We start from the raw sequence: 25,113 nt of genomic DNA, 5'->3' as shown, positions 1-25,113 counted from the left end.
TTCCGTACTGCTGATAACGTGCCAATTAGTAACCCTCGTTACAACCACATTTATCAACCACTTATCTCTTATCCTGTCCGTGTATATATTTCAAAACGTGATAAATAGACGTACATTTTTAATATTACAAAAAAATCTTACTTACCAACCATCTTGATGTAAATAGCATTTTGGGATGTTGTATCTACTTGCACTGCTTCTTGTTTCTGAAATAAAAAATACTATATAAAAAAATCTAGATATAGGTGGAGGTTATTCTAGTACAATGATTTAGTAGAAAAATTCAAACGTGCTCGTGCAGTTAATAGTTAGAAATTAAAATGGCCATGTCGTCAAGTTTAAATGCCAACTGAATTTATGCCAAGCAACACTTCATAGTTGCAATGTCGGCGGTTACAAGGACTGAATGCTGAACACCAAATGGATAACCTGCGTTACATAACATCGCAACATAATCAGCTACGCAAGAAAAATAACACCTGTCCGTTTCGATTTCGTTTACGGTCAAAATTGAAAAGTAAAAGAATGTAGCTGTATTAAAATCAATAATTTTAAATTAAAATTCTAAAAAGTGGTGCATTACACTATCTCATTGTAATAATATTTCTATAATAATATTTCTTTATTTATGCAAAAAAAGTGCATGCACTCTTACACCTGTTAAAACACATATTGCATATTATATATAGTAATTAAAACTACAGAAATACTCAAAATTTACATATCGTCAACATTACAATTTAAAAATTCTTGTGTTTAATAAAACGCATTTTTTAACAGGAATACTTTTAACCCTGCATTAATTCCAGCGGAAGGTAACTCATGTAACCGTCGAGGTAATCTATTAAACAGTTTTTGGCCCATATACAAGGGACCGCTCTGGGTTCTTGACAGTCTGAAAAAGTCTGGGCAAAGATTTTTTCTCCCTCGTGTATTGTGAGAATGAATATTAGAATGTCTCTGACCAAATTACGGTTCTCCATAACGTACATAATACAACGCAATATATATATGGCACAGTGAGAATAGACAGTCGGACAAAAGCAGGACAGAAATCATCCCTGTAAGCTATACCTGTCAGAACACGCACAGCCCTACGTTGTATTTTAAACATTTATTCACTCCCGGGATCAGGACCCCATGCAAAAATTGAATAGTTAAGTAATGAGTGAACAAATGCATAGTAAGCGTTTTTCGCCACACTTAGCGAAACATCAGAAGCAAGTCTACGCAGTAAATAAATATTTTTACTTATTTTGGACTCCATACAATTAAAATGATTGGCAAAGCGCAATGAAGGGGCGGTGATGTATGTTTCTAAAAATTTTACCACGTTAGGATTGCGAACCACAAGCCTACGCAAACCCAAGGAAAGTTGGACAGTTTTATCGTCATTCAGACACAGCTCATTGGCTACACACCAATCACGCCCCCTCGACAGCGCCTCTGTTGAAAGTTTCAATGTGTCATCGTAGTTAGATCCCCGAACCAACAGTGTGGCATCATCCGCATAAAGCAGGTACTTTAAGCCAGTTATGTCTGTACTTACGTAATAGGGAAAATCGTTAAGAAATAAAAGCGGGCCAAGTATCGAACCCTGTGGTACTCCCCTAGTTACACTCACAGACCTAGATGTTAGTTCACCTGTTTTTACAATTTGGGATCAAATTGTAACAATAACAAATATGAGGGTAGCAAATTTATAGTTATATGATCCATATTACATTTAGTTTCTAATTTCTGCAAGAGAATACGATGAGAGACACCGTCGAAAGCGCGCGACAGGTCCAGAAACAATGACACACAATAATCGCCACCCTCAAAAGCATTATGGCAGAAGTTAACAAACTCAACCACCGCATTTTCAGTACAACGTCCCCTACGAAATCCGAATTGGCCCCCAAAACACATATTTTGACCCTCCAGGTATTCTGCAATCCTATTGTAAATAATCTTTTCATACACTTTCGAGTACACTGGCAGGAAGCTTATGGGGCGGTAGTTTTTGATATGCTCTTTATTACCATCTTTGAAAACTGGAACTACCAATGCACTCTTTAGCAAGTCCGGAAATGTGCCTTCCTTCAAAGAACAATTTATAAGTTTGGTTAATGGAGAGACATATAGGTTGATAGTTCTCTTTATAAAGCCGACAGAGAATCCAAAGCAATCCCTTGCAGGGCCATTCCTTAATGAGTTTATTGTATCACGAACCTCAACTTGTGTGATAGCATACAGAGTCATTCTAAGGTTAGGCATAACCGGAATGTTACAGATGAGTATAGCGTCATGCTTAGAAGTTGGTAAATTTTTAACTAAGTCAAGAGGGGTGTTAATAAAGAAATTGTTCAACTCATCTGCATTCAGAAATACGTCATTAGTTCTGTTACTGCGATAAGTTGAATTGATCACAGTCCACGACTTTTGCTTTCCGTATCGATTATCGATATGTGGACCTAAGCCTGTTTCGCATATGTAACAGGTCCGCAGATTTATACTTATTGTACATTTCACAAATTAAAACATAAGATGACCTCAATTTAGATAGAAAATAATTGAACCACTTCACGCCACAGTCAACGTTTTTCACTTTTTGTTGTCGATAAGGAAATGCCAAATCAAACGCAGTTGATGTATTATCGAAGAATATGTTGAATTTTTTATCTGCACCAAAGTCTCTAGATGTTAAATAATGCCAACTAAAGCTACTGATCATACTAAAATAGGAGAACAATCTGCGTTGTGTTATACATCTTACAATTTTCTTCTCTGTTCGAACGTTGTTCTTAACGACAGGCACAGTCAGATACTGTACGAAATGATCAGAGGTTACAATAATTGAAAATACCCGCCTCGAAGTCCAATCACGAGAAATTTAGAAACACGTTGTCAATACAATTTTTGCCCCTAGTCGGCGCTTTAATTGCTCACACGTACCCAAATGAATCGAAAATACTCACCACATTCAATGCATTGGTGCTAGCCGTTCCAAAATGAATGTTAAAATCACCGGCAATCATTACCAGTCGATGCTTTTCCAACAAGCAGGTCAGTACGACGCAAAAAATTTGATGATTACCTTCAGTTGATCTGTACAGGCATATATATACCATTCGCGTATTATTATTCCGCACAAGATCTATACCACATAATTCACAGTGAATCTCGACTGACATATCACTAACGTACTTCAAACATAAAAAACGCAACCCCCGCTTAACAAGGATAACAACACCCCATGAATAGTTTTCGAACGAGCAAAGTACGCTCCAAGAGCCCACCCACCAACGCTAAGTCCAACTTCCAACTCAACCGGACGGAACCAATGTTCACTGAGACACAAAACATCAAATGAGATAAAACTTTCATGTAAATACGCTTCAAGTGCACCAATCTTAGATCGTAAGCATTGAATGTTTAAGTGATGTTTAAGTATTGTTGGCCCCATCCGGCAGGGGAGCTCGCGGACCACAATCCCCACGCCGCTCGCTAAAGAAAATTAGTGTTAATATAAACTAAATTGTTATTTAAAAAGTAATCGCTGTCGTTAACTTTGTGTTTTCGAATGACAGTAGAAAGAATACCGAATGGTTTTCTCTTTCCTTTTCCGTTATAATGGAGACCATGGTACATCATCGTCAGCCTGTAGATTACCTGAGCATGGTAATCAGCCAGTAAGAATACAACATATTGATAAAAATCTGTATCTTAAAACATATTTACGATAATCAGGAATTAATAAAAAAAATTTCCATCCAATCGAACAATAAAGTATTTGTAAAAAAAATTCTAAGCGGCTACAAGAAATTTTACAACATTCAAATCACTTGCGACGACTTATATTGAAACCTATACTATTATAGTTGGTATGGGTGAGGTTTGTGCCGTTATTCATACAATAAGGTGTGATTCCAACGTTTGAGTTATATTCGATTCTGCATCAAATTCAGATTCTCTCAAGCAAAAAGTTTTCATTAGAGTTGCGCTCTATTATCGACTACATAGTTGCAGTAGTCTTTAATTTCATCATGAATGCCTTACGTTGCACGTATTTGTACGTTGATTATCAACAGAAGGGCGTTATTGCATTCATCCTCTAATAACTGTTTGAGTATTTGAAGGATCAAGATCGAATTGTACCTCATAGATTGAAACGCTGACAATATTTTGAAAATATAATTTTTATTATTTAAAGTAACACATGTTTAATTTAATGTGTATACTTTTAATATGGAAGAATCATACTATGATATGGTTTCTGTATACGATAACGCATCTTGAGTTGATAGATCCGTAAAAGAGCCCTCTGGGAGTCCTTATGCAAAATTAGTAAAGTATTGGCTCAATAATATAGATGGAACAGAGGCTGTATTTTTGGATAAGCAAGTTTATAAAAATCACTGAGTCTTAAATCATACGAAAAACATCAACGAAATTGTATGTAAAAACACGATATACAAATTTGTGAAGAGATCTTCAGACGATTTATTCACGTTATAAAGAAGATTAGTGAGGAATACACCGTGAAAAAACCTAATAAATTTCAACCAAGTACTTTCTGATGTGTATAAATTTATGAGAATTTTACTTCTGACGGGTTACCACAAATTACAACAATAGAATATGTATTGCCAGCAAGCATCTGATATTGATGTACCCGTTCTATATAACTCAATGTCAAGAAATAGATTTCAAGGTTTTGCAGAAACACTTTTTCCAATACGGGATTTTCATAAAAAACTATCTATAGATGCACGGAAAACCATATCTATAGATGTATCAAAATGTACATACACTGGTAAAAAATAAACTTTTAGGTCGTAGAGTGATACGTTTAGTAAAAGCACCAGTATTTGACAATTTTTTTACAAGATATAAATTTATGATAAACCTAGAAAATATTAAACTAAAAGCGTCAAGAAGAATTCGTAACAAAAGAACCAAATGACGTCATTTAATATTGCAATTGAATGTTGGATTGTTGCAAAGAAACTTGGAAACACCATGAAAGAGGACATTTTGAAAATCAGTTTGACAAAAACGCTTCCAATTATCGTGATGTTATGCCATTGGGAACTAAGAAGATATATTTCAAAAAAATGTAAATAAAAATATTCTATTCCAATACTACTATTAATAGCTAAATAAGTAAATAGAATCAAGATTCGTTAATTATGCATCCAAAACAAAATATTTCAGCTCATGATATAGAACGCAAGATAGATCTTGCGTACTTATGCAGCACAAAATCCAATCGCGTCGGAGAACTGGGCCAAAAATTCAAAGTGTAAGCGCTATAGTTCGGTTCGACGGATTTGAGCAAATAACAATTTTCCGAACAGACAAAATGTGTTGCTTGTAACCAGAAAAGTACGCAGTATGCGTGTTCATATGTGACGTTGTGATATTCAATTGCATGATAAGTATTTTGTACAATTCCATATCATATGATTTAAGAAAAAGTACTTGATGAAAATCTTTTACTTCTTTAACTTTTACATTAAATAAAAAATGTAAAAAGTAATTTATACCTTATTTGCCATATTCCGAAATATAAACATAATACAAGAAAAAAAATCAAAAACTAACTTTTTCTAAATTAAATAGGTAATAACAATAATATTTATTGGCACAACCCACATATTTTACATATTTAACATTAAAAAAAATCAAACATGAATATATAAAAAAGAAAAGAAAAAACAAACAAAAAAATTTTTAAAAAAGCAATATATATTACAGTAGAATGGGGTTGCAACCAAATGACTGCGTTTGGTCCGTAACATAGTCACGATCCACTCATCCACGCAGCCCGGAAAAAAAACTTCTTTCAAACAATGTAGATATTGTAGGGTTTTATTTAAATAGACAACAAAACAAAAACCCCACTTGTCCTTAACTAGTTTATTATTACTATTATTTTCACATCAAAGAGTTTATTATACTTATTATTACAATAACTAATCTTCTCTGCGTGTCGTCTTCTCACATCTGCTTCTCAACTTCTAATGTGCATGTCGGTGCATGTCGTGCCAACTTCTATCCCCACCACCTGTCCTTCCAGACCCTTACTACAAATCCAACCTCAATCTAAGCAACCTAATTCCAAATCAACTCAACTTAGCCTCCACGCACGACGAGTCAACTCCAAACCAACCCAACCTCAAAAAAAGTCAACCCAATCTAATCTCCAAGTAAGAAAATTCAACTCCAAACCAATTCAAACCAACTCAAGCCAACGTCAAACTAACCTTAACCCAATACCGAAGTTATCTAATCTATTTTCAAACCAACACAATCAAACCTCAAAGCAAATCAATCTAATTCCAAGCAACATTATTTAAGGATTTTTTAACATTAATAATTGTACAGCGCTTCCCCAAATTCCCGAGACGGAACTATAAGTTTTGAAGGAGGGCATATTCCTAGTGATATTGGTGGTTTCTTCAAGTATGCAATTTTCAAATCAATTATTGATTCTGGTTTTGTTGGATACACTCTACTTTTTAGAAACCCCCAAAAGAAAAAATCGAGTGGTGTTAGATCAGGAGATCGTGGTGGCCACTCAATTTCAGAGTGTATGTAACAACACCAGAATCAATAAATGATTTGGAAAATCGCATACTTAAAGAAACCACCAGTATAACTAGGGATATGCTCCTGATGGTTCAAAATTCCATTTATGAGCGTTTGGGTCATTACGAGACCGAAGATGGTCGACAATTTGAACATTTGATCTAAAAATCGTAATAAACGTGCAAAAAAACATGAAAACATTTTATTTTAACATTTGGTAGTCAACACCTCATAATTCTTGAAAAAATTAAGATATCGGTTTTTGATTTGTGGGGTTGTGTTTCTTTTTTCATTACCTTTAAAATAAGGTAAAACTCGACAGGGGTTGCTATTTAAAAATGTAAGGGTGGTCATCTCCTAAAAAAACTCCACATTGCATGGAAGTTCTAAACTATCTAAGAATGTAATTTTTATGACTCTTTAGTGATCCCCAAATTTTCAAATTTTTTTCTTCACTCGTTCAATACTTAAAGCTCTACCCCGGGAATTTTGGGAACCCCTGTATATTATTAAATATCATTAAATATAAGCATCATTAAATATTGTATAATTCTATTTGTAGATTTCACGTCTATATTTGCCCTCAAACTAGGATAAATTTGGGGTGTGAACAGGCAGAGTGTACTAGAGGGCAAATCGAATTATCTATAATAGTCCCAGAATGCCGCAATTTCTGATTTTTGAGAAAATAAAGCCTAAGATTACAATTAAAAATCACAGAAAAATTATGGTGTTGATAGATAGGAAGTATACCAGAGGATCCCAAGCTTACAATTAAAAACGCCGTAAATTCTAATATTCACCCCTGTGCCCCTACAGTAAATTTCGAATAGTCTAGAATATGTTTAACTAAATAGTTTCGACTCAAACTAAAGAGTTTTAAGTGGAAGTAGTAGTTTTACTTACGTCAATAAGAAAAATATTTGATAAATTTTGTATTTGTCATGATATAAAATTATGTGTATGATAAACTATAACAATAAAATCACAATAAAATACGAAATAAAACTAAAAACACCCAACAAAATCGACAAACACGTGTTACAAAATTACCAGTACAAGTTAAAGAATCAAAGCCTATAAAGAAATCTGTAAGATTATAAACACAATGTATACAAGAAATCAAAATTAATAGTAAGAACAGATAGTTTATTGTATCACTAGATGTTGAGATTGGAAGAAAGGTAAAGTAAGCATCGGTAGAAGCTATCGGTAGGGTTCAAATGGATTTTTTAAGGTTTCATATAGGTGTGGAAAGATTGGAGTCGTTTGTTCATTTAGAATAACTTTGTTAGGGTTATTCTTTATAAATTTCTGTATTTCGTACATTTCTAGTATCTCCATTTTATAACTTTTATTCATTCCATGTGACAATTTAGAATTGTTGTTAATGTCGTACTGATGGTTACTATCGTTTAGATGTTCATTAAAAACTGAGTTAGGTCTATATAGTTATATGGTTCGTGAATCCTTCTTCACGCTATTGTCTAGTATACTTGTTTTGTTTTTTGAATTGTTCAAAATGTTTCTGATTGTGTTTCTTGTTTTAAATGTTAATGTTATATTATATTCCCTGAAAATTCGCTTCAAACTGTTTGCCATATTTCCTGGATAAGATATGGCGCTATATTTTCCATTACTGTTCTCTGAATCAGTATTTTATATGATCAATTAGTGATGTTATATTACTTAAATTTGTTTGGTTTGTTTTCTGTTGATTAACTTTTATATTGTGTTTTCTTTAAACTCATTATTAATGGCTAATTGTGTAATAACATTAATTTCCTTATTGAGTTTATTAGGATCAAGTTGTGAATTGTATGCTCTATGTAAATATGAGTGTAGGGACACCAATTGTTTTTGAAAAGAGTTAAAAGGAATAATGTTATCCGTTTGGGTAGGCTTACGGAATATATTAAACGTAATTTTGTTTGTGTTTTTGCAAAATAAAATCTAAAAAGTTTATTTTATTTTCATTCTCCGTTTCCAAAGTAAATTTTATATTGTTATGGATAGTATTAATGTATGTAGGTTGTGTACATCATCTCTATTATCAATAATGGCGAATACATCATCAACATATCTAATCCTTTGATAGCTTCAAGATCCATGGCAGTTTCAGCTATATTGGTTTCAGTTGGTTTATATATAGCATATTTTCCTCCTTTGTTTGGGTAAAATCATCTCTTCTTTTTCAAACTTTACTGAAGCCAAATTAGTGATTTTAGGATGGAAGTTGTGAAAGGATCCTCTCTTCATTTGTTGGTTCTCTATCATTTTTGCACGTAGGATGTGCAGTTTTTTGTTTTTACGTTTTATATTCTCCTTAATTGTCCAATTATAGTTATTGTGCCTTATTGATAGCATTCAGTTCCAAGTAATGAAGTCTGTGTGATAGTTCTTGATAAATACTATACTTGTTGATATTGTACCTATTGAGTAATGTTTATGGATTTCATAATTGATATGTTTTCTTTTTAGTATGTTAACATTATTAGATTTGATGTGTGTAGTGAATGCTGGTCTGATATCTTTAAGTAAACATGTTTAATGAAAACTTATGTGAGATAATTCAATGTTGATCTTGGTGAATATTTTTCCATATGGAATCTAGAATATTGAAAATGCTGCAGTTTTTTATTCTTGAGAAAATAAATTTTCCATTAAAAGTCAAATCTAAGGTTATTAAATAATTAAACTATGTTCGACGATGAAGTAATTTTATTTGTTTTTCAGTGCTACATATGTTTCATAAATTTCTTTCCTTCTTCAGGCACGACTGAACATATCATGATATCATCAAATAGATTTAACAATTTAACTAAAGAGTAAAAACAATTAAGGAGTAAAAACTAACATTTAAAGAATTAAAAGGATTAAAAGAAACAGCTTACCGTCAGTCTCAGAGGAGTACGATTAAAATTCATCGTGACGTTCGTTAACAATTTAAGCGTATTCGTTTAGGTGTTTTTATTAAACAATTTTGAAAAAATTTTTCTTAAAATGTGAAAAAACGTGAAAAAGTTATTTATGGCTTGAAGAGCATGTTATTTAGAATAATTTGTTATTTTCATGTCTTGTAGGTAATGTAAAAGTTGACTCACTGGTTTTATCGTTAAAAAATCTGGTTTATCTTTATTTATGAATTAAATTAAGATTTTATCTGTAAAAAGAAATAAGAGAAGATGAAAAACTGTATATGTGATTATTTAGTGAATGTAACTTACTGAATCTACAAAAATTATTAAAATAAAATTTATTTGAAAACTGAGTGACCCATTATGTGGTATCAACTTTGGAAGACTGAAATTAGAGATATTAGTATATTTTTAAACTAATTTGCGCATGCGTTAAACGTGTAATAATCTAACGGTAAGCTGGTATACTCCTTAATTCCCTAATTGTTTTTACTCTTTAGTTAATTTGTTAAATCTATTTGATGATGTCATGATATTTTCAGTCGTGCCTGAAGAAGGAAAGAAATTTCTGAAACATATGTAGCACTGAAAAATAAATAAAATTGCTTCATTGTTGAACATAGTTTAATTTTTTAATAAAATTTGTGATGATCACCGAATCTACTATATCTAAATCTAAGGTTGTTGATAAGCAGGAAATATACTAGAAAAGAGTACTCCAGGAAAATACTTATTCAATTAATATTTCGTCTACTTCTCGGAGTAGAATATGAAAATATAACTCAAAAATGCTTATATTTTTAATAATAAACAATAAAAAGATATATAGACATCAGAAACCTATCAACAAGAAACAATTAGAATTCAACTAATTTTAAGTTGAAATCAAAAAGATAATTTTTCTTCAAATATTTAGGTTATATTTAGTTTAAAAAGGTGTAAAATACAGGGTTTCCCAAAACTCCCGGGACGGAGATACAAGTTTTGAACGAGTGAAGAACAAAATTTGAAAATTTGGGAATCACTAAAGAGTAACCTATACATTAATTTTCTGCGGTCTCTGAGTATGACCTTCTCTTATTAAACGTGCATTTTCGTCACTCCAATAACGACAATTGTGCCTATTAACCTTACTCTTCAAGTAGAAAATAGCCTCATCAGAGAAAACAACGTTCAAAAGAAAATTCTGTCAACATCACAGTTTTCCCGTACGACGTCACCTTCGTTCAATTCCCATTTTCCCATTTGGTAGTCAACCCCTCATAATTCTTGAAAGAATTAAGATATCGGGCTTTGGTTTATGGGGTTGTGTTTCTTTTTCCATTACCTTTAAAATAAGGTAAACCTCGATAGGGGTTGCTATTTAAAAATGTAGGGGTGGTCATCCCCTAATAAAATTCTACATTGCATGGAAGTTCTAAACTATCTAAAAATATAGTTTTATATGATTCTTTAGTGATCCCCAAATTTTCAAATTTTTTTCATCACTCGTTCAAAACTTATAGCTCCGTCCCGGGAGTTTTGGGAAACCCTGTATAATTTCTATTACACCGATCGTAAATGTAAATTCGAATTTTAAATCGTCAGTTTTTTTCTTATCTTTTGACGTAATAGATTTTCCTTTGCTCACGATTAAACGATTAAAAAAATCATTTGATCACGTCGTTAATTTAAATCGTTACATAAGACCCTCTTAATTGATTCTAACGTTGGAAATTGTGGTTAATTAAAAAGATCCTAAAGACAGTCACTGATTGTTCTTGATTGATATATGCACGAAAACAATAATAAATTAACTGTTGCACACAGCATAAGAAATAGGCCTTGGACGGAAAGTATCTTTCCGGTTAATTAAGTTGCTAACATCAAAGGCCCGACATTCCAATAAATCGCTCCCGGGATACTACAGATAAAATCGGGGATCGAAAGGGATTAATAGATATTGTCGTTCTTCTTTAACGTTTCAACTGGGTTATCGACACCGAATCAATCCCCCAATTTCGTGACGTCAACGAGCTTTCAATCTCTCTTTCAACCTTTTTTATCTTGGAGGGAAAAAAATAATTTATCAAAACCCAATTGGTTTGTGGATTAAAATGAGATTTTGATGAATTAAGAATGATATCATAAATAAATAGGTATACTATAAATGAGTAATGTTTGGAGATCGCGTGGAGAAAGCACATGCAATTTAGAAAGGGCGTGCGTCAGGAGACGACGGCGTCGTCGTCGTGTGACGTCAGAAAGGACGCTCGAACGCACGTGATTCCTGCTACTATCGGCTGGCACCGTGCCAAATCGAGTTCTTACTCACTATACGAGAACCCGAGAGAGAAAGAAAAAAAGTTCGATATAGGAGACCGACGGTGCCACCATTTGTCGACGACTTGCCACTTTTTATATTGGATAATTTACGACTGTTGTCCGCACTCTTACATTTTTTATCAAACTAAAAGATTTTAGGGTTTTAAGTCCTTAATAGGTTACCATTAAAGGTTAAAATTTTTTTTACTAATACCTAACACGACGTTTTAATTAAAATCGTTCTGCATTATTTAAATTAATGGAATCTTGCTTGACCTAATTAACAGAAAATTAAATTGCAAAAAATGCAAGTTTTTCAGTGATTACCATTGTTATCGGCGAGGCACAAAATATACAAAACACTTACAACTAACTGATTAAAAAAGTTGAGTGCTTCGAACTTAAATTTCAATTATTTTTAAAATTACTTACTCGTGTAAGTTTTTTTATAAACTCAACACCACAAATTACTTTTTAATTTTTTGTATTAGTTTAATACTTTAAGTGCATTTTTTAATTGGCTTATTTTTCCAATCTACTTAGATATTGCAGTAAAAAGTGAAGAAACGCAGGAGAATTCCAAACTCTTGCCAAAAACGTGTTATGTAACGGCGGCTCGACTTGATTGCAATGTCAGCTCACTAAATAGTGTCCCATGTTACACAAAAACACGGCTTATTTATACGTTTGGCAGACGCGCACTTTGGATGTAAGCCAGTTTCGTGCAAAACCAAAGAAAGAAGCGGTTTATGCCGTTGATCCGACGATAATAAATAAATCGAGAGCCGTGGCACGTAAAAGCCAAGTTTTCCTTTGGATTGCAAATCAACTCGTGACGTCAAACGATGCGACAAACCACCGCAGACCTACGTAAATTACAAAGTAGTAAATTACATTGTCTAGTAATTTACCTTTTACTTGGAGAATTTACAAGAAAAAGAAATGAACTTAACTGAATCCTTTAAATTCTTTTGTACACACAGGCTTCACTTCCAACGAGAACAAAGTAAATTAAAATTTATATCATACGTTCGTTTGAAGTGAATTCAGTAAGAGCTGTAAGCGACTTGCGGTCAAATATATCGTACGATCTGAAATCTCATTTCAGAAGCTGAAAACGCAAACTAGGGTCTGTTTTACTACGAATTCAGGTCACCGAGAAACAAAACACGCACACGAGAGGTAATTATCGGATTTGCCGTTCCAATATCATCAGTATCTTTAAAGGATTTCAGTGGCATTCGGTCTCGACCGCGATCGATACAAACCCGATGAAAAAAGTAAACCGCACCAGATGAAATTGTACAAAATAGAAACGCCAACATTTCCAGATATTGAATCAAAAAAAATCCGTTTCGACGATGATTGCTTACGTTTCATAACATCTATACTAATAATAATAATAATATTGCTTATTCAATAAAAAATACAATACAAAGAAAATTAAAAAAATATATATAAAGATTACAAGGTAAAGAAAAAAATAATAATAATAATTCCTGAATAAACATAGAATAGAAGCTTTCCACAGATGCAGTATACTTAAATTGTTACCGCTTGTATGTGGTTTTTCAATCAACTCATTGGTGCAGCCTACTAAGGGTCGGTGTAATTTGTCCTATTCTTTGGGCTTATGGAATTACTTCGCAACCAATATGATTTGAGCACAACGGATAGGATAGTTAAGTTTAGGGCTGGCGATGTCAGTCTCCAAGGAGGAGTTACTTGAGGCTGCCCACAAGGGGGTGTACTATCCCCACTTTTGTGGAACCTCACCCTGGATAGCCTCTTGAAACGCCTCGCTGAAGCCAACTTTACTACAGTTGGTTATGCAGATGATTTAACCATTCTCGTCAAAGGCAAGTACATAAACGTGCTTTTTGGTAGGATGCAAGTAGCTCTCAAATTGATAGAGACTTGGTGTGACGAACAAAGACTCTCTGTGAATCCTAAGAAGACAGAGTTGATTCTTTTCACACGGATGGGGAAGTTTAGCAAGCCCAGAATGCCATCCCTTGCTAATACTCCATTGGTGTTATCAAAAGAAGTCAAATATCTGGGCATCACACTTGACATTAAAATGACATGGAGAGCCCACCTAAATAATAGAGTAAAAAAAACGTACGTTGCATTCGGTCAATGCCGGAGGGCTATAGGTAAGACATGGGGTCTGTCACCCAAAAATGCCCTCTAGATTTATACGGCTGTAATCCGACCTACGTTTACATATGGTGCAGTAGTATGGTGGTCAAAGACCTTACAGTCTACATCCGCTCCTGCACTTAATAAAGTACAGAGACTTGCGTGTTTGTATGTTACAGGTGCGCTGCGAACTACCCCCACTGCAGCCATGGAAAACATGTTGAACCTAACGCCACTTCATTTGTTCATTCAAGAGGTAGCACTGGTGACCATGATTCGACTGCGAGCAGCAGGAATTCTAATGGGCGAGAGAAATAGTAAAAATGCCATTCTTTGGAATGAAAAGGTGGACTACTCACCAATTCTAGAATGTAAATGGACTTCACACCCCTACAACACATTTTTACGAAAAAACATCTCACCCGCCCAAGTTCCACAGAAGTAGAGGTAAAAAGCAGCCTTAAAATCTACACTGATGGTTCTGCAGCGGAGTCTTCTCGTACGATCTTAGACTCCACGTATCTGAACCTCTAGGTAAAAGTACCACCGCCATCCAGGCGGAGTTAATTTCAGACGTTTTCGACGTTATTTTCAGATCCAACTTGGTAGGTAAGACTTTTACAATTTACACTGACAATAGACAAGCTATTTTAGCCCTGAGTAGAATAACAATTACCTCAGGACTTGTTGTGGGTTGTCATCTGACATTGGAGAAGGCCGCAGTGCATAACTGTGTTATATTTCAATGGACAAAAGGACACTCGACTTGTTCAGGTAACAAGCACGCTGATAGGATTGCCAAAAGGGCTGCCAAGCGAGCGCCATGTTCGCCTAAACCAATAATCGCTCCGTCCTTATCAACTCAGATTGAGATAATTAAAGATTTTACCCACAAAAAGTTTATGAACTGGTGGGATAGGGTTAAGGGCTGCCATCTGTCTAAGGAAGTACTACATTATCCCTCAGCAGACACAGCATTGTCTTTCGTAAGGCTTGGTAGAAACGCTCTACGAACTGTAATACGAGACTCGTCACGGGTCACTGTAAGGTAAACAAGCATCTTTATAACCTTAAGCTTGCTGTTAGTCCTCTCTGTCGCCTCTGTGAAGAAAGCGCGGAGACAGTTCGACACATCTTGTGTGAATGCCCCACTCTGCAAGACCTCAGAATGGGAGATTACGGAGAGGAATGGCCGAGCACAGATGGCATCAGGAATTCCCTTCGGAAATTCCTTAGGCTGGTTGATGTAGCCGGAGATAGTGCGGGAGGATGTACAAGGGGCCCGTTGGGGCCTAGGCCTACATACATACACGATTTTAGCAACAAAATTTCACTAGACGGACACTTTGATACACAGAACCAACCACCCAAACCTATTCCTCAAAAACATTTTTTTGCAACCCCAGTCCCGAAATGGGGTGTTTTCACCCCGAGGTGCATCTTTGAATTACGCCAAGTTTTAGTATGATATAGAGGGAGAATGAAGCGATTTTTATTGATGATCAAAAAAGAGTAACTATTAAGCACACTTACAATAATAAATTGGACCTAGAAAGATTATGAAAATTTTATTGGACCGCAAAGGGTTAATGCCTTTAGAAAGTCACCAGCAGCAAAACACCTATTTATAATTGCAGATAGTGGAGATATATACGCTATGATATATGTGACTTTGATTAAAGTTTCTGCCCTTATTTCATCGAAACCAAGGGCTTTCTTTGGTTTCAGAGTGGTATATTGAACTTTGTACACATGTAATGTTATCCTGAAAATCTATCGGCTGATCAATTCTGTTAGCGTACTCTACTCCCAAACCACTGAAATAATAACTATCTCATCGGCCATCTTCTTATCTCCATTCACTACCCCAACTCTTCTGGTATAAGATCGGAATCGATGCTAATTTTTTCCTTGTTATTTTTCAGTTTAAAGCAGTTTTTCAGTATTTTGGTTTTAGTGGAAATATTTTTCAATTTGACTATAATAGACTTATTTTCGGATTTTCCTATATTATAGCAGTCCGTTATATCATTACGCCCAATGTTTAATTCAAGTTTTTCAAAAAACAGGGATGATACTGAATCCAATATATATAATATTCCGCAGAACCCTGGGGTTCCGTGGAAAACACTCAATTGTTCCGTGAATCATACGTGATACTTTTTACATAACATCAGCTTCAACGTCTAGCTGTTTTAAAAAACATAGTGATGAAAACAATGACACCGATATAAATCAAATCGCAAAAAAATGAACTTACTTTTCGCCTGAAATCATGCAAATTTGCATTACAAATTAACGAAACTACCGATGTAACTAGACTCGCAATATTAATAGTCACTGTATGCTTCATAGGCAGTTGCTGTAAAGAAATTATCCCCCAGTTCTCCATGAGGTGGTCAAAATCATTAACTTCATAAAATCTCGGCCTCTAAATAATCGTTTATTCAAAATCTCTTCTGTACATACTGAAGTCAGATGGTTGTCACGAGGAAAGATACTAATTCGTTTTGTTTAAACTAAGGGACGAAGTACGTGCTTTTGTAGAACGTAATTTCGAATTGAAAGATCGATTATTTGATAAAATTGCATGTTTAAGCGACATTTTTACGAAGATCAATAATCTTAATTTAACACTTCAGAGCAAACAGGCAAATGTATTTACTGATACCGAAAAAATTCTTGCTTTCAAGAAAAAGATAGAATTTTGGATAATTTGTGTGCGCTGCAATGAATATGGTATCTTCCCATCTATAAAAGACTTTTTGCAAGAGGAAAAGATTGAAATAGGGCAGACATCAACATTTATTGAAGAAGTTCTTCAACACCTGAAAGGTTTGAGTGAAGCTTTTAATGAATATTTCCGAATGACAGGCAGATTAAATATCAACAAGAACTGTGGATTAAAAATCCATTCATTATCGATACACGACCTTCAACCATGTCGTCAAAAAATATGACACTTTGATTGAAATGACATCTCATTCATCGTTGCAAGAAAAATTTAAATCAATGCCGTTAGTGTAATTTTGGTGCAGTTTGAAAGATGAATAACCTGACATGAGAATTCAACTTTCATCCATAAAGCTTAATATTAAGTATATCTGCGGTAATAAAAAGCAGCGCCACTCTTCCCAATAAATGTCATTTTAATAACTTTTGTATTGATTTTGAAACTACTTTTTGAAACAAATAAATATTATTTAAAATAACTCTAATTATTGAATGATAACAGGGGTTCCACGATAAATGTGGTCATTAAAAAGGGTTCCACTCATCAAAAAGTTTAAGAAACGCTACAATAGAGTATCTGATTCATTTTGCGGTTGAAAATAATAAGATTGTTTTCTTTGGAGATTTATGTTAGTTATATCAGGGACAATAACTTTTAAAATCTCGAAAAATCTAAAATAGTAGGATTTTTTTTAACTAAAATCAGCTCTACTTTACTCATAATAAACCAACATTCGTAAAAAGGATTGTTACAGGGACACATATAAATGAAAACTTATTTAAAAAAATAGATGTAAAAAAAAGCTTCAGTATTTGTATTTCAGGGTCACCTATAGCAAAATGTGGCGTGACCTAGGACTATAATACGTGTCAGAAATAGAGATTTCCGGGTGTGACATGAACCTCGTAACGCGTAAATGAAGTGGCCATAACTGACGTGCCACAACGTTGGCATCTCTTCACGCTGGATAAATCCAGGAGAAGGTCCGCTACGAGCTGCGGATGCGGAAGTAATTCGATGCCCGAGGAAAAATAGTCGCCCCTTCGAAGGCCCTTTGGTTGCTTTCGCCTACCCATTATGCACGTGTATAATGGGATTACGAGAATCGATACATGGACACCCTGCATTAACGGCACCAGACGCCGAAATGGCGTCGAGAAGGGGAGATTCCGCGTGGAAATATGGGGTGAGTAACCGTTCCGAGGGGTTGCAGTAAAAGGCGGACGTCCCATGGAGAAAATAAAAGGATTTCGGCTTTCACCTTGGGCGGGGAAATAGTGGATGATGAAGGAGGAAATGGGTTGGCGTCTCTACAAAAGAAGGGAAACTGCTGAGTTGGGAAATCGGAAAGCTTAATTTGAACAAACACAAAGTTCAGACGGTCAGAGTAGTTTTTTTTAAGTATAAAGATCAAGGTTTCAAATGAAATCTGCAAGAACATTTACAGAAAAAAACTTAATTTCTCTTTTACAATAGAAAAGATTAAAAAAGCGTTAATACCTTTCAAAATGATCAAAGAGGAAAATGTAAATTTATTATCGAAGGGGTTAATACGAAATTCAAGTTAATTCCGTTCCGATTTAACAAAGGCTTTTGAAACTGGAAGCAACTTTATGACTTTTCAACTTTATACGAATATACAACGAATATTTACAGCACCGAGCAGATTTCTATAGTGCGAAGGTTAATTAAGTTTGCTTAATAATTCATCCAGTTCTCCTTGATTAATTGCCCAGTCTTGCATGGCTTTGTTAAATAAACCGGGAAAGCTCTAATTACTAATTAATATTCCATCAGGAAATTAGTACGTCCGTACACGCGTTATACATACATACAATAATACACCAACTGCTTTAAGCATTGGTACACAACTCAGTTTATTGATCATAAATATTACGGAATCATTCTATGCATAATTTCGATATTTTTTATTTAGATAATTGTGACAAACACATTTTTTTAAAGTTAAAAATAACATTCTCACAAAAGGTTTATAAATAAAACCTCTAGTTATACAGGAGTATATTAGTATTATTACGAAGGTAGTGTAATTTAGGTGAATTGTAAGCAAGCGAGGCAAACTGAATTCACAAGAACTGTGTACTAACGCAAATTTGCAACTTCATTTCGAGCTCGCGTGGGCCATATTTAAGTTTGCATTGCCGTGGAATGCAGCGAACTTGGCTAATATAATCAAGTTGAAAGTCTGTGTTAGGGGGTAGTGAGTAAGCCCGAACATTAGTGTGAGAAAATGATTGCGTTATTTACTACGTTGGTAGAGGTAGCTAGTCGAATTTCACGAAAACGAAACGATAAACGGACTTTCTGCTTGCGTGCAGTTAGAGTACAAAGTTGCGCGAATATTTAGAGACCGAAATTTAGAGTTTATGGCTTTTCAGATGTGTAAGTAAATCGTACTGCAATAAAGATAAATTATCTTTTTTTATAAATAAATGAAACATGTAGTGATAAATATTACGAGAATTGTTTAATAGAACGGGAGTTTAATTTAGATATTACGGAATCATATCGAAATAATAAACAGAAAAAGCATTTCCCAAAAATTACTACTAATATTCAAGTCAAAATATATCTCTCTTATTTACAAATCCAGAATTTTAATTATATAGAGAGAAGTTATCCCATAGAATAACTGTGGTTGACAACAATATATTAAACAGGGTTAAGATTTATTTATTGTGAGATAGCAAAACCACTAATCTTACTTAAAGGAATTATTAACATTCTGATAATCTTTAAATGTTCAAAACTTGCTGATTTATAGTTCATGAATGTCATGAAATCATTTGATGTGGATTTTAGATGTTATGGTCTTTGTGTTCGATCTGCAGAGAGCGAAATATCGCGGTTCTGTTAAGTATGTTTTATTCTGTATACTGTCAGAAAAATGTGACTAAATGGTATGCAATTTGTCAATATATATAGATAGGTACCAACAGATGCAAAAATCAAGGAATTTTTTGAATACCTTACAATGTCTATTGAAATGTTACAACCTTTAAAAACCTAATTTTAGAGTCATTTTTGGAAATAGTATAGTAGTAGAATTTTTTGTTAAAAATGCTATCAACGATTTCAATGATTGCTGGAACTGCTACCACTGGTGTTTGCGTGAATTCTGTCATTGTTTGGTATTTGTGACACGAATGTTAAGATCGCTGCGATTACGATACATTTAACAGCTGCTTCTTGGAATTTAATGCCATTTAGAACTGATTATAAGATGAGTGTGTCGCTAATTTTACCAACAATAGTTACGGTATTTTACTAAATAACAGTAACCTGTGGACAGTCTACAATTTTTGACAAGTCAATTTCAACTAAAGTGTCATTTTTCAATACAATATGATACTACTTATCTGTTTGTATGTTTTCTCTATATTATTTCTAATTTATCAAAAGGTATACGATAGATACTCCATGTATGGACGTAATAAAAAAAAACTGTAGGTTTGCAAATTCAGGTTTATTGCAGCTATTAATTTCTTTTTCTAAAAGGCAAATCTTTTTGTTCTGAACCTTTAAATATTCATAATTAAAATCGTTGACGCAGCATTTTCCAGGGGTTCAAGATTGGGGATAACGTGATAACACCGCACTTCTTCGAAAACACTTAATATGCTCGTAAGTACATATTAGAACCATCACCATTATATCCTTCAATTGTTTTATTCTGTCTTGAATTATTCACACCTAAATTTTCCTATGTTAATTGAGTTGATTTTTTAAGCTTTTCCATTTTGTTGAGTACAATTAATGATACACAATGTAGCTCTCAAATTAATAGAGATTTGGTGTGACGAATAAAGACTCTCTGTGAATCCTAAGAAGACAGAGTTGATTCTTTTCACACGGATGAGGAAGTTTGGGGTTTGTCACACAAAAATTTGAAGGAAGTTTGGCAAGCTAAGAATGCCGTCCCTTGCGTCCCCATTGGCGTTGTCATAAGAAATCAAATATCTGGGCATCATACTTGACAATAAAATGACATGGATATGTCATTGACACCTAGATAATAGAGTAAAAAAAGCGTACGTTGCATTCGGTCAATTCCAGAGGGCTATAGGTAAGACATGGGGTTTGTCACCCAAAAATGCCCTTCGGATTTATACGGCTGTAATCAGACCTATGCTTACATATGGCGCAGTAGTATGGTGGTCAAAGACCTTACAGTCTACATCCATTGCTGCACTTAATAAAGTACAGAGACTTGCATGTTAGTATGTTACAGGTGCGCTGCGGACTACCCCCTCTGTAGCCATGAGGTGGCACTGGTGACCATGATTCGACTGCTGGCAGCAGGAATTCTAATGGGCGAGAGAGATAGTAAAAATGCCATTCTCTGGAATGAAAAGGTGGACTACTCACCAATTCTAAAATGTAAAACGGACTTCACACCCCTACAACACATTTTTACGAAGAAACATCTAACCCAACAAAGTTCCACAGAAGTACAGGTAAAAAACTGCCTTAAAATCTACACTGATGGTTCAAGTAGACGGGAAGGAGCTGGAGCCGGAGTCTTCTTGTACGATCTCCGACTCCACGTATCTGAACCTCTAGGTAAAAGTACCACCGTCATATAGGTGGAGTTAATCGCCATACAACTTGCTGGTCATTTCTTCAATATCACAAAAATATTTAGGGTCCAAACACAATAAGAAACATAGCAATCTTCAATTTAAATATCAAAACCTGGAATGTTTTCATCATACGGTACAGAATTCACAAATTCTTTGGAATTGATCAGCGATATTGCCCTGGATCTACAAGATATATTAGTCAACCTGGAAATATTTTTCACATGAGTTCCGATAAAAGATACCACAGGAACTCAACCCATACCGTGATAGTGCGTTATGTTAGTTTGAGCATTTTCTAGAGTTCTGGAGGGATTAGAAAATACCTTTTGGTCATAATCCTAAAGGAGAACAAATTCAAACCTGCACCTCCTTATGGTAGAAGGCGGATAACGCTAATCCAAGTTTAAAAAATCATTGTGGCGATGTTCAGAACTAAACTGTCCGGAAGAATAAGTTCTGCAAGCCGATCTCCAGAGGAAAAGCTATCATCAAATTTATGAAGACGGACAAGTTAAAGAACATGAGATCCATGCAATAAACCTGGAAAATACATGTCATATATGAAGTGCAACGACTGAAGCTCAATAACTTGGGATTCCGTGAAACAAAATGGTCAGGTCATGATCAAATCCCAACAAAGACATACATGTTATACTTCTCTGGAAATAAAGACAGTTATCACAAACTAATGATCGACGAAGACATAATCATCAATTTTGAGCTTATCTCAAATGGAATTATGTTCTAGCTAATCTATGAACCAATCAAGCATACGCTTAATTTATTAAAGTCAAGAGTCTATAATACTTGGGTACTTTACTGCAAAGAATGGCAGAGGGAGATGTCCCAAGTGCTCGGGTGGGTTTGGGATAATTCAATTTTTAATTCAATTTTCGACTAGCTGCCGAAGAGACGACTATACACATGGAGGTCTCTTCAAGACGATGATAAGAAACCGATAAAATGTCAAATATATTACATCTTAGTATACGCAAAATATAGGAATTACACCAACTCGGTTAAGACATACCAAATCGAACAGATCTCCTCTGATCACAATCCCCAAGCGGCCGGAATGCATATCAATCTCAAAAGAAAAAGATGAAATGGAGAAAATAGGATTAATCCAGAACACTTCAGAAAACAGAATGTGTGAAATAAGTTATCATACTTATCATATTGAGATATCAAATCAGCTATACTGAATCCCTCGATAGCCATTCTAAAGAAAAAAAGGTCCAAAGAAAAACAAAAATAGATAACTAATGAAATTATTGCTCTCATGGATAAGAGAAGAAGCTTCAAACGAAAGAATGTAGTGTGAGTTAAAACAACGAATATTCCACACGAAAATTTAGGAAGTAAAGGGGGAATATTAATATTACTCAAAATGTGAGGAAGTTTAGGAGTTGCCAGCAAGATATGACAACTTCAACATATACAAAAAAGTAGTAGACCAGTTCGAATGATCGAACAGATTGTGACCCATCAAGCAATCGATAGTTGCAGAGTGTTACCAAATGAATAGCTTATACAGATAGAGCTCAAGGAGACTAGAATATTTGCAATGAACAGTCACTATACATCAAAGTATCTAATGGTCACTAATGCATAACCTAAAAAGTGAAAATTAATAAACAAAAATTAGTCATTATTTAGTGTACAATTTCTGTATCTCCACTTCATATGGAGAAATACATAAGATAGTACAACCTACACAAAAATTGATATTAATTTCATCACATTTTCTTGTACAATTTTCGTTCATAGTTGTATTATTAATTGATCTATTCTTTGATTCATACAAAATTAACGATAAAGAAGGTGGTTTAGTAAAAATTTGTAAGTTCTTCTGAATTGGTTTCGGAGTAATATGATAAGTGTAATAGAATTTTAAATATGAAACTGGTAATAAAATAACTATGACTCTAGCAATCAACTTGAAGTTTGGATGCCCAATCCAATTTTTGTGTATAACTTTGTAACGCTTTAATAGATAAAATCAATTATGCAGAACAATAAATAAAAATAATTTAATACACATAAAAATCGATTTTTTTTAGAAAAATGGAGAAAAGCATTATCTAACTATTGTATAAAACTTCGGGAAATATAGCAGCCTGCTCGTAAACTAAATAATTCGATTAGGATCTGGAATACTCGAATATGGAACTAATTTTGCCAAGAATCCGAAACTACAGTACACTTAACACACTTCACGGAATGATTCGATTAAGCTCTCTGTACAATTTCTATGTATCGACATGTGTAAAGTTACCGTAAGAGCAATAATATTTAAAATGTCCTAGTTTTGAATTATAAACTTAGGACTTATTTTCTCAAGAATCTGATTATACAGTAACCTGAAAGTACCCTAGAGTCTAGGGTAGTCTATTTGTATTAGTTTGTATTAGTCTAAGGTTACCTATTTGAATTGTCTAGGGCCAAGATAATTCAAATAGGTCCATTGGTATGCTCCTTGCATATCCGCACCCCTGGATTTGTCAAATAAGCAGAGGAATGAATTTTTGAAAATACAGGTCTTCATCGCTACTTTCTTGTGTTTCATTATTTTGTTTTCTAGATATAATGTTTTCAACGAAATCAATATCGGAATTTTCGTCATTATTACAAACAAAATTAGCATTTGTTTCCAAAAAATTGTCAATGTTTGATCTCGGCTAACCTCAAAAGAGGTAATATAGGATGTTTGTGATTAAGCCGAGGTCGCTTGTGGCGAAGACTCTAGAATTAATATCATATAAATATAGAACTGATCAACACATTGCCAATGCGGACCCCTAGTGCATAAGTTTAATCTCGAGGTTCAGATATACAGAAAGCATACTGTAGGGCATATTCGAATTATCTACAGTTATAGCATTTGGGATGTTGCTGATTCTAGTTCTTGAGAAAATAAATTCTAAGTTTACAATTTAAAGTTTCGGATAAGAATTAACTATAATTTTACGAAACTGATTCTGATGCAGTTTCAAATATGAATCTAACTTCAACCGCAAAGAAAAAGCTAGCTAGCGGATAGAAAGAAAGGGTTGCAAGAAAAGTCGATGAACGTCCCCAAATTTTTGGTATTTGTTTTACATTTTAATCTAAAGCGAAATGAAGAAAAAATAAAAATGTAGACACTGGGTACTAGAGTTTCAGGAAATAATTATTCGTTAGTATGTAATTCCTGATACAAATGCTACTATTGTTCAACTCTGGAACAAATTTAGTCCACTAAGTAACTTGTTTGTAGTATTTGCGAAATACTATTATTAAAAATTTCTTCTGTGAAAGAATTCAATATCAATAAAATCAGACAACTGTAAGTTACTGACAGGAATTGCTGGCATGACAATTTATTGCATTCGATGTGAAATACGATGCCATTGCAATTTATTACAACAATCAACTTAATTACGAAGAAATCAAGGAATTTATTATTGTAGAATCGGTTAATCGAGACAAAATCGAATTGCCCATAGAAGAACTAATAGACGTACAAATTCAAAACGTACATTGATACCGTGAGAAATTAGTTATGTCATCTAGGTCTAATGAGCATCCTGACAAAGATGCGATTATTGTTGCGGTTATCCCTACATGGAAATTGCATTACTACTGATATACGAAGTGTCAAGACCAACCAGAAGACATAATTATTAATGACTATTATTATCACGATTCATTAGAAATTTAACTGCAACAAAAAGTTGTTAACGAAGTAATGCCTATTTCTAATAATTTTCCAATAAAAGTACTGATAATAAATAACGAAATAAACATTTCATTGAGAATTCAAATTAATTAAATCATATATGTTTTTTTAAAA

The 25,113-nt window shown here is 34.1% G+C and overlaps 1 protein-coding gene across 3 annotated transcripts in view; it reads right to left on the bottom strand.

Annotated features, from left to right (window-relative positions):
* Positions 1–25,113, bottom strand: part of LOC111414277 (uncharacterized) — a 347,116-nt gene that overhangs the window by 162,143 nt on the left and 159,860 nt on the right. For all 3 annotated transcript variants that reach the window (XM_071198115.1, XM_071198118.1, XM_071198111.1), the window contains one exon: positions 146–206. In XM_071198115.1, coding sequence (XP_071054216.1) covers positions 146–206 — 61 coding nt within the window. Of the gene's footprint in view, positions 1–145; positions 207–25,113 lie in introns of those variants that run through there.

Source organism: Onthophagus taurus, chromosome 1, assembly GCF_036711975.1.
Source record: "Onthophagus taurus isolate NC chromosome 1, IU_Otau_3.0, whole genome shotgun sequence".
In the NCBI taxonomy this organism is placed as follows: domain Eukaryota; kingdom Metazoa; phylum Arthropoda; class Insecta; order Coleoptera; family Scarabaeidae; genus Onthophagus; species Onthophagus taurus.
The sequence above is the reverse complement of the archived record's forward strand: the minus strand, read 5'-3'. Positions and strand labels throughout refer to the sequence as shown.